Source organism: Balaenoptera ricei, chromosome 12 (genome assembly GCF_028023285.1).
Source record: "Balaenoptera ricei isolate mBalRic1 chromosome 12, mBalRic1.hap2, whole genome shotgun sequence".
NCBI classification, from domain to species: domain Eukaryota; kingdom Metazoa; phylum Chordata; class Mammalia; order Artiodactyla; family Balaenopteridae; genus Balaenoptera; species Balaenoptera ricei.
In genome coordinates this window covers 28867996-28880299 of record NC_082650.1, presented here as the reverse complement: position 1 = coordinate 28880299, position 12304 = coordinate 28867996, and the positions used below count along the sequence as shown (strand labels likewise).

The 12304-nt window shown below is 37.4% G+C and overlaps 1 protein-coding gene across 5 annotated transcripts in view; it reads right to left on the bottom strand.

Moving 5' to 3' along the window:
* The window catches only part of HBS1L (HBS1 like translational GTPase), an 83202-nt gene that overhangs the window by 32033 nt on the left and 38865 nt on the right, over positions 1 to 12304 (bottom strand). The window contains exon 6 of one of the 5 annotated variants that reach the window (XM_059941154.1): positions 8470 to 8585. The exons of the other annotated variants lie outside the window; for them this stretch is intronic. Within the exon in view, the coding sequence (XP_059797137.1) occupies positions 8470 to 8585 (116 nt within the window). The remainder of the gene's footprint in view (positions 1 to 8469; positions 8586 to 12304) is intronic. 5 annotated transcript variants of the gene reach the window in all.

The following is a 12304-nucleotide window of genomic DNA, read 5'->3' as shown; positions in this document are numbered from 1 at the left end:
TTGAACTGACTCTTAAGTTTCAGTATTAAGAGGTCACAAGGTGGTTTCTGCATTGAGCCTCATTCTGACATTATACCTAGACCCTGTATCTCCCTCTCCTACCACACCCTTTCACAATACTAAAATTGTCCGGTCAGTTAGCAGATGGCTAAACTATTTTTAATCGTGATACCTATAAACTGAGGAGCAAGCTGAGAGTTCGCTGAATCGTGCTAGATACCGCATATATTTTACTTGCTCACAATACGAGACTTAGTAAGATATTTGATATCTCCATAGAATATGGGGGAAGAAGTCAATATAGAAAAAGTGAATTAAGAACATGAAGGAGGATAAGTTACGAGCTAGATCAAAGTAAGACTTTTATGCATTTGATCCTTTAAAAAATATGTATGTAATTCATGAAATTCTTCAGAATGTATCTTCATTATTTTCAGTAAGAGTACCATCAGGATTGGGTCCACATAAAACTATGGAAACTGCATTGCTACACTGGTAAATATATATACAGAAATTACTTTTAAAAATTAGAAAAGATAAATTAATGTACACAATTCATTCAAAATGTTTGCTATTTGCTTACTATATGCCAAGCACTACGCTGGAAATATAGTGGTGAACAAAAGCAGACATAATCCTTGTACTGAGAGAGCTTACAGTCTAGTGGAGAAAACTGATCACAAAAAATAAAAGTAAAATTAAAACTGTCATTAGTGTTATAATCTGTATATGGTACTATCAGATTTGGTGACAGGGCACATGAATTAGAATGCTTCCATAGGAAAATGAGAGTTAAGTGAAGACACAAAAAATGAGTAGGAATAAACTACCCAGAAAGGAAGAGCATTCCAAACAGAGAGAGTAGCTGTATGAGGGCCCTGCTGTAGGAGGCAGCATGGCCTTCAGAGGGAGTAAAAGCAGAGGGGAGAGGGAGCGTAGTTAAATGGAGCTGAAGAGGGGGGCAATGGCCAGGCAATGCAGGACCTTTAAAGCCACAGCAAAGATCCTAATGTTCTTTCTAACACAACTGGAAGCCAACAAAATGATGTAAGAAAGTGGGGGGAAAGGAAAGAGAGGAGAAGATAAAACAAAGGGTCAAACTCAAAGGAGAAGTCTGGGCTGGAGCATATATTTATGATTCATCAGCACATAATTAGTTGTCGAAGGCACTGACATAAGTAAGATCACCAAGGGAGAGAATACTGAGTAAGAAAAGGAGTGGTCTCAGGACAAAGCCTTGGAAGAAATTCAACCTTTAATCACAAGATAGAGGACAGCAAGAAAGAGGACAATGAGCTTTCAAAAAGGTGACAGAGGAGGGCCGGGGAGGATGGTGCCCAGGAAGCTAAGGGAAGTGGCATCACCAGAGTCTGAAGTTGCTGTTCAGTCAGGTGAGACGACTGAAAACATTCACTAATGACACGATTCCTTTAGATGAAGGTCATTGGTAGAGTTAGCAAGAACCATCTGAGAGAAGTGAGGGAAGGAAAAGTCAGAATGGGTTAAAAAGATGAAGGTGAGAAAACAGGCAGCACATGTCCACTATCTCTTACGCGTAATTCCAAAATCCAAAAGCTCTGAAAAATTAAGGTTTTTTGTTTTAACTCATTCGGAAGCAAAACCTGACCTGGACTAAAGTGAAGCTTTTTGTAGCCCTTATTTATCCCACTTAAAGTGGAAAGCCATACATTTCAGTGCAGAAATAACAATGTGATGATTAAAGGGTGCTGCCCCAAATTCCACTGGGGTTATCATACCACAGATGTTAATGCTTTTCTCAATCCAAAAAATTCTGATTTCTGAGTCAAATCTGGTCCCAAGGGCTTTAGATAAGCAATTGTAGATATGGACTAATGACTCTCTCAAAAAAATCTGGTTGGAAAGGGAGGAATGAGGTAGAATGGTAGCAAAAGGGAAACATGGGATCATCTGATGGAGAACATAAAACTGAAAGGGCTGGCTGAAAATATCAGGATGAAAAAAGATCATGTCAGATATTTTAGAATTTCTGAGAATGCAGAGAGGGATGGGACATAAAGCACAGGTAGAAACTGAACTAAAATAGGAGAAAGGCACTTTTACTGTAATAGAAGCCAGATCTCAACATTCTCATACAATTTTGAGAAGCTAGAAGATGAACACCCCTAACAGTTAGCTTCTATTTTCTCTGTAACATAGCAACAAGTTACCTGGTGAGACTGAGGGTGAATAAGAAAAGTAAAAAGACTGGTGAAGCAAATAAAGTTTTCAATAATCTTTGCACAAAGAATGAGTTGAATACACACAAAAATAGGGGAATCGTTGGATAGTACTGAGGGCCCATTTAAGATCTGCGATAACGAATCTGCAGTGGAATCCATCTGCCTATCCATGCGGCTTTTTCCAGCAAGGTTCAGCCATTCAGGAAGAGGCACAGAGAAGACACTGACTGCTTCATTCACAGTGAAGTTTCTACCCAACAGGTACAAAAAAAGGGCAGAGAAACAAGGTGGTTGAAGATACTGGCAACAAAAGGGGGGAAAGTTATTGAAATGATAAATAATGAGCTCTAAGCTGAATTAAACAAATAAAATGACAAAGGAAGAGTACTGATGTACTGAAAGAAAGTTGAGGGGTCCAAAGGTCAAGAAAAGGTAACGATGTAAGAAGTACAACTAGGTGGCTGTTGTCAGAATGGGACAAGCGGTTTCATGATTTTGGAAGAGGCGGAGTTACAGTGAATTGCTGACGAGAGGGGAAGGTCACTGGAAATAAGGTGGTCAAGGAACTGCAAGTCCAGGCCGCTGGACTTGTTTTCCCATATTGATGCACAAGCTATGATCATGAAGAGCTTAGGGTGTAGAAGAACACTGTCAGCCAGCTGCCAAAGTCTTAATGAATAAGGAAAAGTAACCATGAGATTGTTCAGGAGATGAGAGCAGTGAAGAGTAATAAAAGGCTGGTTCGGGCAAAAGACAGAAACTTCAAAGGAGCAGAGATTGAAGGGGAAAAAAAGGAAGGAGGGGGGTGAAGGAATAATTGTTGGAAAAGGCAGAAAAGAAAATAAAGTTGACCTTCCAGACCCTGGGGTTTGAGAGGATATACATGAAGTAAGGCAAGGAAGTAGAAAAAAACACTAGGAAAACAGATTGAGAATTGTGGAGGGGTTTGATTTCCATGATAAAAGCAGTTCCAAAGTTCTAGCAAAGGTAAAAAAGAGTGAGAGGTGAGTGAGTGATAAGGAAGGAGGAAACTGAGAGCATGATGGTGATGGTGATGGTGATGGTGATGGTGATAGTGATGGTGATGGTGATGGGGAGGAGGAGGGCGGGGGAGTGGTGTGTGTGGGTGGGGAGAACACCCTGACTGATAGAGGCATGGCAGACTTTGGCCTCTGTCAAAACAGGGAAAAAGAACCATAAAGCATAAAAACGCCTCAGTCCACGCTATACAGGGCTAATCCCCACTTCCTATTAATTTTAATACCTTCTATTTTGTGTGTAAAAAATCCCTTGACTCACTTATACATTTAGTACATTGAAATACTGTTAATGTTGACTTTTAAAAAAAAGTAGGAGGGTCTTTAAGCAGAGAAATGTGACAATATGAACCTGTAATATTTCCGGGAATGCAGTAAATATATTATTTTTCATTTCTGGTGATCCTATCTAGAGGATATCAAACCTCAAACCTAAGATGTAGTATTTCAAAAATTTGGTTATGTAAATGAAAGTCTTTTTTAGAGGAAAAAGTACTACAGGTCTGAATATCACCCATTAAAGCAATGGTTCATAAACCTTTTTATTTAGGTCAGATACCCCTTTGAAATAGCTAATGAAAACAATGGGACACTCTTGGCAGAAAAATACACCACACACAAAATTTTGCATGCTATTTCAAGGGGTTCAATAATTCCAATCCTAGAACCCTCCCCTTGAGAGACAACCTTGATTCAGGCTATTTTGGAAATATGTTAATTCAATTTGATGTTCTCCATAGTCAATGAAAACATACATTTAGTAAATTTTCCATTAAGCTGTTATTAACGGCAATGTGACATACTTTGACTTATCCAACCGTATTACACAGTCCCCCTCGTAACTAGCATCATGCTGATGACAGGCAAAATCTACTGACAGAGGTCAGAAATGAACTAATAACTAAAATAATCAGTCATGGATCAGTAAGAGATACATATATCCATCACATAAAAGTGTAAAATGTTTACTGTATTCCCTCATCTTCCCCAACCAAATAACAAATTCATTTTCTGTATAACAACCTCAAGAAATTGAGCACTGAAAGTCCCAAAATAATGGCAGCATGGAATGAGTACTGGATGGAAATAAGGAGCTTGGATTCTGATTCCTGCTCTGCCACTAATTAACTGTTACCTACCTTACAGCTTAAACAGTTCATTTAATTTCACTAGCTTCAGTTTTCTCATCTACATAATGAAGTAAATTAAATGGTTTCTAGTTCTGTGGATGTATGTGTCTGTGACTCCCAAACCATTAAGATATCCTTTAAATCAAATAGCCTACTAGGAGGTTAAAATGTGCCATTCCAAAGAAAAGCACCAATGTCCTCTCCCAAGTCATGTAAAACCCACCCACCAAATCATGGTCACCAGAAAGAAACATGTTCTGAAGATTCATATATTAGTGATTAATATATTAGTGATTAGTGTTCTGTCTCTAGTAGGATGAAGAATTGATCATCTTTTAGATTTTTCATTTGGATGAAAATAACAGCTACCCAGTTAATCAAGTCCAACCTCCTTGTTTTGTAGACAAAACAACAACAACAACAACAAAACCAAGGAACAAAGAAGTGACTTCACCTTAGCAGCAAGGCATGTACTTAATTAATCAGCTCACCTACCTGTCCCCTTCTCCTTTCTCATACTCCAGTTGTCTCTAAAGCATCGCCTTCTTCTGTCCCTAGTGGTTACCCTTTGCTGGGCTACTTCCTCCAGAATTCTACTGTTTCCTTCCTGGGGCTAAGATCTAAGCAGCAAAATCTATTTGGCTCTGTCTCTTGAACATGAAATTATCTCAGTCCCTTTCCTGAAGACATTTTTCAATGTATATTCCTTTGTAAAGGATCCAAAGCCAAATTTCCCTAGCACCACACGACTGTCATAGACTTGCTGAATTTAATGAAACTTCCTGCTTACATATCCACAAGATTTACCCTCTTTTGACTCATTCCTTTGGTCTTTACAACACAATCAGTATTAGACTACTAGCTCTTTGAGGGTAAGAAGTGCCTCATACACCTGTCCACATAGTACAAAGCACACAGCACAGTGCTCTGCTCACAACAAGCATTCAAGAAACAGAGTTTAATGATCAACCCCTAAGGGTTTAAGTTTTGAAACCATGAGTTGATCTCTATTGTTTTTGCAAGTTATCTTAGTTCTCTTCTTAAGGCAATAACCTCAATTTACTCTCTCCCTACTTCCTGCACTTATTATCAGCCACCTTGGACTTCCCTGGTGGTGCAGTGGTTAAGAATCTGCCTGTCAATGCAGGGGACACGGGTTCTATCCCTGGTCCAGGAAGATCCCACATGCCACGGAGCAACTAAGCCTGTGCACCACAACTACTGAGCCTGTGCTCTAGAGCCCGCGAGCCACAACTACTGAGCCCGGGTGCCGCAACTACTGAAGCCTGCGCCCCTAGAGCCCGTGCTCCACAACAAGAGAAGCCACTGCAATAAGAAGCCCGCGCACCGCAACAAAGAGTAGCTCCCGCTTGCCGCAATTAGAGAAAGCCCGCACGCAGCAACGAAGACCCAACACAGCCATAAATAAATAAATAAGTGAATGAATGAATGAATAAATAAATAAATAAATAAATAAAATACCAGCCACCTCCTAGTGCTTAGAGCGCTGGGTTCTAGAAAGCCCACCTGGCACTTCCTATGGGCACTCTTGTACGCTCTCCTGCCAGGAGGTTTTTATATGCTCTTTTTTTACCTTCACAGCAACCACGCAGAACGGGTATAATTATTCCCACTTTACTTTAGAGAAACTGAAGTTCAAAACAGTTGATTTGCCAAAGATTATGCAGCCTTGGGCAGTGACAGAGCTAGATTAAAAAAAAAGATATGAATCACATTTTTTTCTTTGGTGTGGACCATTTTTTTTTTTAAGTCTTTATTGAATTTGTTACAATATTGCTTCTGTTTTATGTTTTGTTTTTTTGGCCCTGAGGCATGTAGGATCTTAGCTCCCTGACCAGGGATTGAACCCACACCCCCTGCATTGGAAGGTGAAGTCTTAACCACTGGACCGCCAGGGAAGTCCCTCAAAGAGTTTATACACTATTCTGAGACAATTATAAACACTGTGGAGATTAAGTTGTAGAAAGAATAAGCAAGAGTATTCTAAGCATGCACCTGAGTAATTAGGAACAACTTAACAAATGAAATGAGATTTGATCTGACCCTGAAAAATAAACAAAAAGGAGGAGAAAATAACATGGAAAAGTCATTTGTAAGGGTTAATGGGGCAAATATTCTGAAAAAGACTGGGCAGTGATCAATAAATTTTTAAAGACTATATAACTGAAGCTTTGAAGGAAAGAACTCTTTAAAACAAAAGATCTTTTATAGATTTATTTTCAAGGACTATTTTCTCATTCAATAAGTAGAAAGTAAAACAATATTAAATATTCTAAATTAGGGAAGGTAATAATTGAGACTATTTAGAAATGGGAAAAGCTAAATTAAGAAGAGGTAAGAGAAAAACCATGCAAACTTATATGTAATGGTGATTTCTCCATAAAATATGCTGCCCTGTCTCAGCAGTCTATAATTCCCTAACTTCTCCCTAGCCATTAATGAGGCATCCCCCACTCTTCAGTCCTAGGGTGCTTTAAACCCTACAGATATCTTCCACCCTGCAGTAATCAGTTCTAATCAGCATGGCTAGAAATCTAAGGCTCTGCCACCAAAAAATGCATGAACTTGAGCCTTGACCTAGCCATCAAATACTCCAGAGACTGAGTTTATCCCATGTGCAAAATAAGGATATCACCACCAATACCATCTACCAAAGATTTTGTAATAAATATTATACTTGTAAAAGCACACCAACTATTTTAAAATATTCTCAACAACAACAAAAAAGACCTTATTCTATGGAATTATCTCATCATTGTTCATAGAATATCCTTGCCAGAAAACTCATAAATCAAAATAATTACTGAAGTTTGTGGTCAATACATATTTACTGTAAGTATCTTTAGTTTGACTGGATGTTGTTGCACCCATTAACCGCCTTTATTTTTTAAATGATTTTAGGCAATTATAGGATCAAAAAGTGCTAGAATAAACATGCACCTAGTCACAGATAAACAGTAACACAAAAAGTATACCTCACCTTGGCTTGAACCCAGTGGTTTTTTTAATTCGCTTAAGTGTCATACAAGTTAAGTTTCAAGAGTACATACAAAAAAAAAAGAACATGCTAAGCTGATGTTCATCTGGAAAAGTAAATGTGAGAGAAGGACCAATAAAATTTTTAAGTTAAGGATAATGACAGGGGACTAGAACTACCAAGATATCAAATATCATAAAGCTGAAGTAAGTTAAAATGTGGTAATGGCACAAAAATAGCTTGATGAATTAGAATAGAGCATCTGTAAATGAACCAATTAATAGTAATATATTTATGTTTGCTATACATAAAAATAAGAACTGAATGTTCTTATAGGAATATATAGGTTACACAGTTTTAAGTAGGAATTCAACATATGCAAAGAGATGTTTCAAATCAGTGGGAAGAGAATGGGTTATATTCAATATTGTATTGGGAATACTGGCTATCCATTTGAGAAAAAGACTCTATCATACGTTTATGGTGTTTCATATATAAATTCCTTGTTGTTAAAGATATGAAGAATAATATAAAAATATATTTAATTTTCAGGTAAGGAAGACTGACAAACTTTACATAAAATTTAAAAAAATTTTCCCTGATTAAAGATACCACAAGCAAACATAAAAGTATGTGAGGAAATACATACAAGGGGTTAATATATATATGTGTGTGTGTATGTGTATATATATATATATAAAGAGCTCCTACAAACCAATAAATAGACCAGTTCAAAATACACAAGTCAAAGAAAGGTGTGGCAGAGGAAATGGGGGTGGGGTGGGGTGGGGAGGGATAAGCAGGAGGAGCGAGGGGAGGACGGAAAAGAGGAGATGGTGGAAGAGAGGGGACAAACGGACAAACGGAGCAGAGGAGTAAGTAGAAGGATTTCTACTTTTTTTTATTAGCGTCCAGCGTTGCAAAGGAAAATGGGGAAAAAAGCACTATCTGACACCGTTGGCGAGAGTACAGCCTGGTACAACCTCTGGCAGGGAGAAATTTGATAAAATAAAAAACTTTACTATATACACTATATTTCTGGGAATGTGTTCTACAGAAATACTAATACTACTGAGCAACAATATATGAACAACATTGTTTACCGTGGTGCCGTCTGTAATGGTGAAAAAACTGTAGATGTACCTCAATAAGGGAATGGTTAAACAAATTATGATGTATCCAAACAATGAAATAATTTGCTTCAGATAAAATAGTAAACCTACATGCATGAAAAGAAAACAATGACACATTAAATGGGAAAAGCAATTGCATTATACAGCAAAGATGCTATATTATTATGTTATTGGCATTAAAAAGTCTACAAGAATGTAAGTGAACTTTTAAAAGAGATTACTTCTACAGACAGAGAAAGAGAAATATCGTATGACATCCCTTATATGCGGAATCTAAAAAGAAATGATACAAAAAAAACCAAAAACAAAAACAAAAAAAAACAAAAAAATTAAAAATAAAAAGAAATGATACAAATGAACTTATTTACAGAACAGAAACAGACTCACAGACTTAGAGAACAAACTTATGCTTACCAGCGGGGAAGGGTGGGGAGAAGGGATAGTTAGGGAGTTTGGGATTGACATGTACACACTGCTATATTTAAAATGGATAACCAACAAGGACCTACTGTATAGCACAGGGAACTCTGCTGAATGTTATGTGGCAGCCCGGATGGGAGGGAAGTCTGGGGGAGAATGGATACATGTATATGTATCGCTGAGTCACTTTGCAGTGCACCTGAAACTATCACAACATTGTTAATCAGCTTTACTCCAATATAAAATAAAAAGTTTAAAAAAAAAGTTGTTACTTCTAGAGAGTGATATTAGGAAAGAGAGGAAGTGACTTTTCATATCAAAATTTACATACTTCTATGTTACAATGACTATGTATAATTTTTATAATTAAAAACCGTTAAGTGAGAAGCATATATATTAAAACATTTCAAAACACTAAAAACTTATTTCTATACTATTCTTCAGAGATACTCTTGATTTTTCTTATTTCATGTTTTGAAACAAAGCTACAAAGTTCATCCAATCAATCATCCAATGACAACTTTATATTCAGAATGCTCTAGTAAGGCTGAAAGTAATGCTCTGAACAGTTTTGTCTTTTGTGTTAAGTAACCCCTTGTTAGGCTCTGAGGCTTCTTGACAGCAAGGACTGAATCTTTTGGATTTTTCTATTTCCGCAACCAAAGTATGTGATACATGGCACATCATTTATACATGTTTGCTGAATGCTGAATTGAATAAACAAAATCATTTCCTAATAGCTCTTTCAATGCTCTAATAAATTCCTAAAGGAATGAAGGTGAAAACTAAAGGGAATTATAAATGTGACGTCTTTGAACATGTCATCTCTTACGGGGAAAAAAAAAAAACATGGTAAAATCTATCCTGCACTTCTCAGATTTTCTCAAGCAGGACTTCTCAACCTCAGGACTACTGACATTCGGGGCAGGATATTTCTCTGATGGAGGCAAAGGGGTGTCCCACGTATTGCAGGATGCTTAACAGCATCCCCAAAATGTCTACAGAGCCAAATGTCCTTTGTGGGGCAAAATCACCTCCAGTTGAATACTGCTCTAAATAGTTATTAACTAAAGAATTAAATACATATTATACACCCAATAACCACTCCATGTCAAAATCCTCCAATTCAACTCTCACTTGAGAGTCTGGTAAAGTAGGTAAGACATAGACTCTGCTGCCAGATAGCCTGGGTTGAATCCAGGCCCTGGCACTTTAGTTATGTGACTTCAAGTAAGTCACTTCACTTCCCTCAGTGCCTAGTTTCCGCATCTGTAAAATGATAACAATATTAGAACCTACCTAATAGGTATGTTAAGAGAATTTAATGAGTTAACACATGTAAAGTGTTTAGAGTAATGCCTGGCATATATTAAGTACTGAATGATTCACACCACATTGAATCTATAGACACAAATTACTCTCTGACAGTCACATATTAATTCATGATGGGGAGGAGGGAAATGCCAGCTGTATGACACTGTGCTAGGTATTGGAATAGACAGATCAAAGAATAAGACATGATTCCTATCCTCAAGAAACCTTAAGTCTAATAGAGATACCACACAAACATTATTACAGTGTGAACTGCTATAATGCAGGTACAGTGACAGTGCGTAGGAAAGGTACTAACCCACCATACTGGAAGAATTAGGCAAGGTTTCCTTCAAAAGATTCCTAATGAATCTTGGAGGGAAAAATAAGGAACAGGGGCTCAGGGAACATGACACAACGCATACAACTGACAGTAGATCGGCATGGCTGGGATATAGGGAAAGAGATTAATTGTGTGAGACTTAAGGACAGAAAAACTGGCAACTCATTTAGGGCCACATAAAACATTTAAGTACTTAACTTGATTTTGAAACATAAGAGCCACTAAAAGAATTTAAGCATTGGTATGACATACCATATTGTGCTTTAAAATGAATTGTGGAGACAAGACTGAGAGAAAGCACATAGAAGATTGTTGTACTGACATGCGTAAGAAATTCTATGAACTGACCTAAGATAAGAACGATGGAGATGGAGAAAGGGTTATTTAAAAGATACTACAAGGTAACATTAGGAATGTTTGCTGCCTCAATGTATGTAGGAAAGTGAGAGAAAGAACAGTTCCCAAATTTTCTAGCAAGGAAAAGTAGATGCCTGTGTCATTACCCAATAGAGAATACATTCCAGAGAACTAAGAGAAGTCTGCTGGTCAGGATATTGCTTCTCTTGGATAGTCTTTTATTCAAGTGCAAAATTAGAGCAGTCCATAGAGGAACTGCTTCCTCCTAAACAGCTGGAGATTGCCACCAAATATTTTGTGTTTTTTTAAACACTGCTTAGACACTATCTCGGGTCTTTAGAGTTTTTCAAGTTAAATTATAACATGTACTTGGCATGGGGGACACAGGATGACTAATACTCTCTGTTATCAGGTAGCTTTCATTCTAGATGTGATGGACATGTAGAATGACAAGACTGAAAGAAAATATAAACAAAGAAATTAAGAGAATTTTGCATGAGACCACAAGTGCTATGACTACAGCTGAGCAAGTACCAGAGCATAGGAAATAAATAAGAGGGGACAAGAATGAGAGACAATATAGTAACAGAATATGGTGATGAATTAAATGTTAGGGAGGCAAAAAAAGAGAGATCTAAATCCCTAGGACTCTAAATTAGATATGAATATAGAACACATTGGATCTGAGATTCTTTCAAGACAAACAGAAATTGGATAGAAACCTGGATAATTGAGTCTGCAGAACAGAAGAAATGAGAGCACCATTAAAACACAAGAAGTAACTTGAGACCTGGAAATGGATGAAATAACTTACAAAAAAATGAAAGGTGAGAAGGTAGCAAAGGTCCAATGAAGGAATGCTGACTAACAGAGGCAGGCAGAAAATAAGCGTTCACATTACTTGTACAGTCCTTACATGGAATTGAGGTTCACGCAATCATGCAAATTTGCAGGCTGTATTATTAAAGGTCATTTGGTGCAGTCCACCATTTTATAGACGAAAATTTAATAAGATTTCTAAAGATCACGTGCCTGATAAATGGAGTCTTTTTCTCCAGGCTGTTTCCAAGGCACCCTCTCCTTTCCACCATGTTTCTGGTTGCACCTCCTCAGGACCTCATGGAAGTGGATTTCCCAAGATAACCAAACCAGGTTTATTTTGAAGTTAAAAGTATACGAAACTTGCTCAATCAAGTGCCTCTATAAAATGTTAATGCTTTGTCCAAATCATGACTTTCTGATTTTTAGTATCTACTCAGATACTTCTGATAATAACGTTAAAATCAGTAATGCTGACTTCATTTAACGTTTGCACTTCAAAATCTCCTAAGAATATAGTTAGAGCCTAGCAGTTAAATCATTCTCAGCTTAACA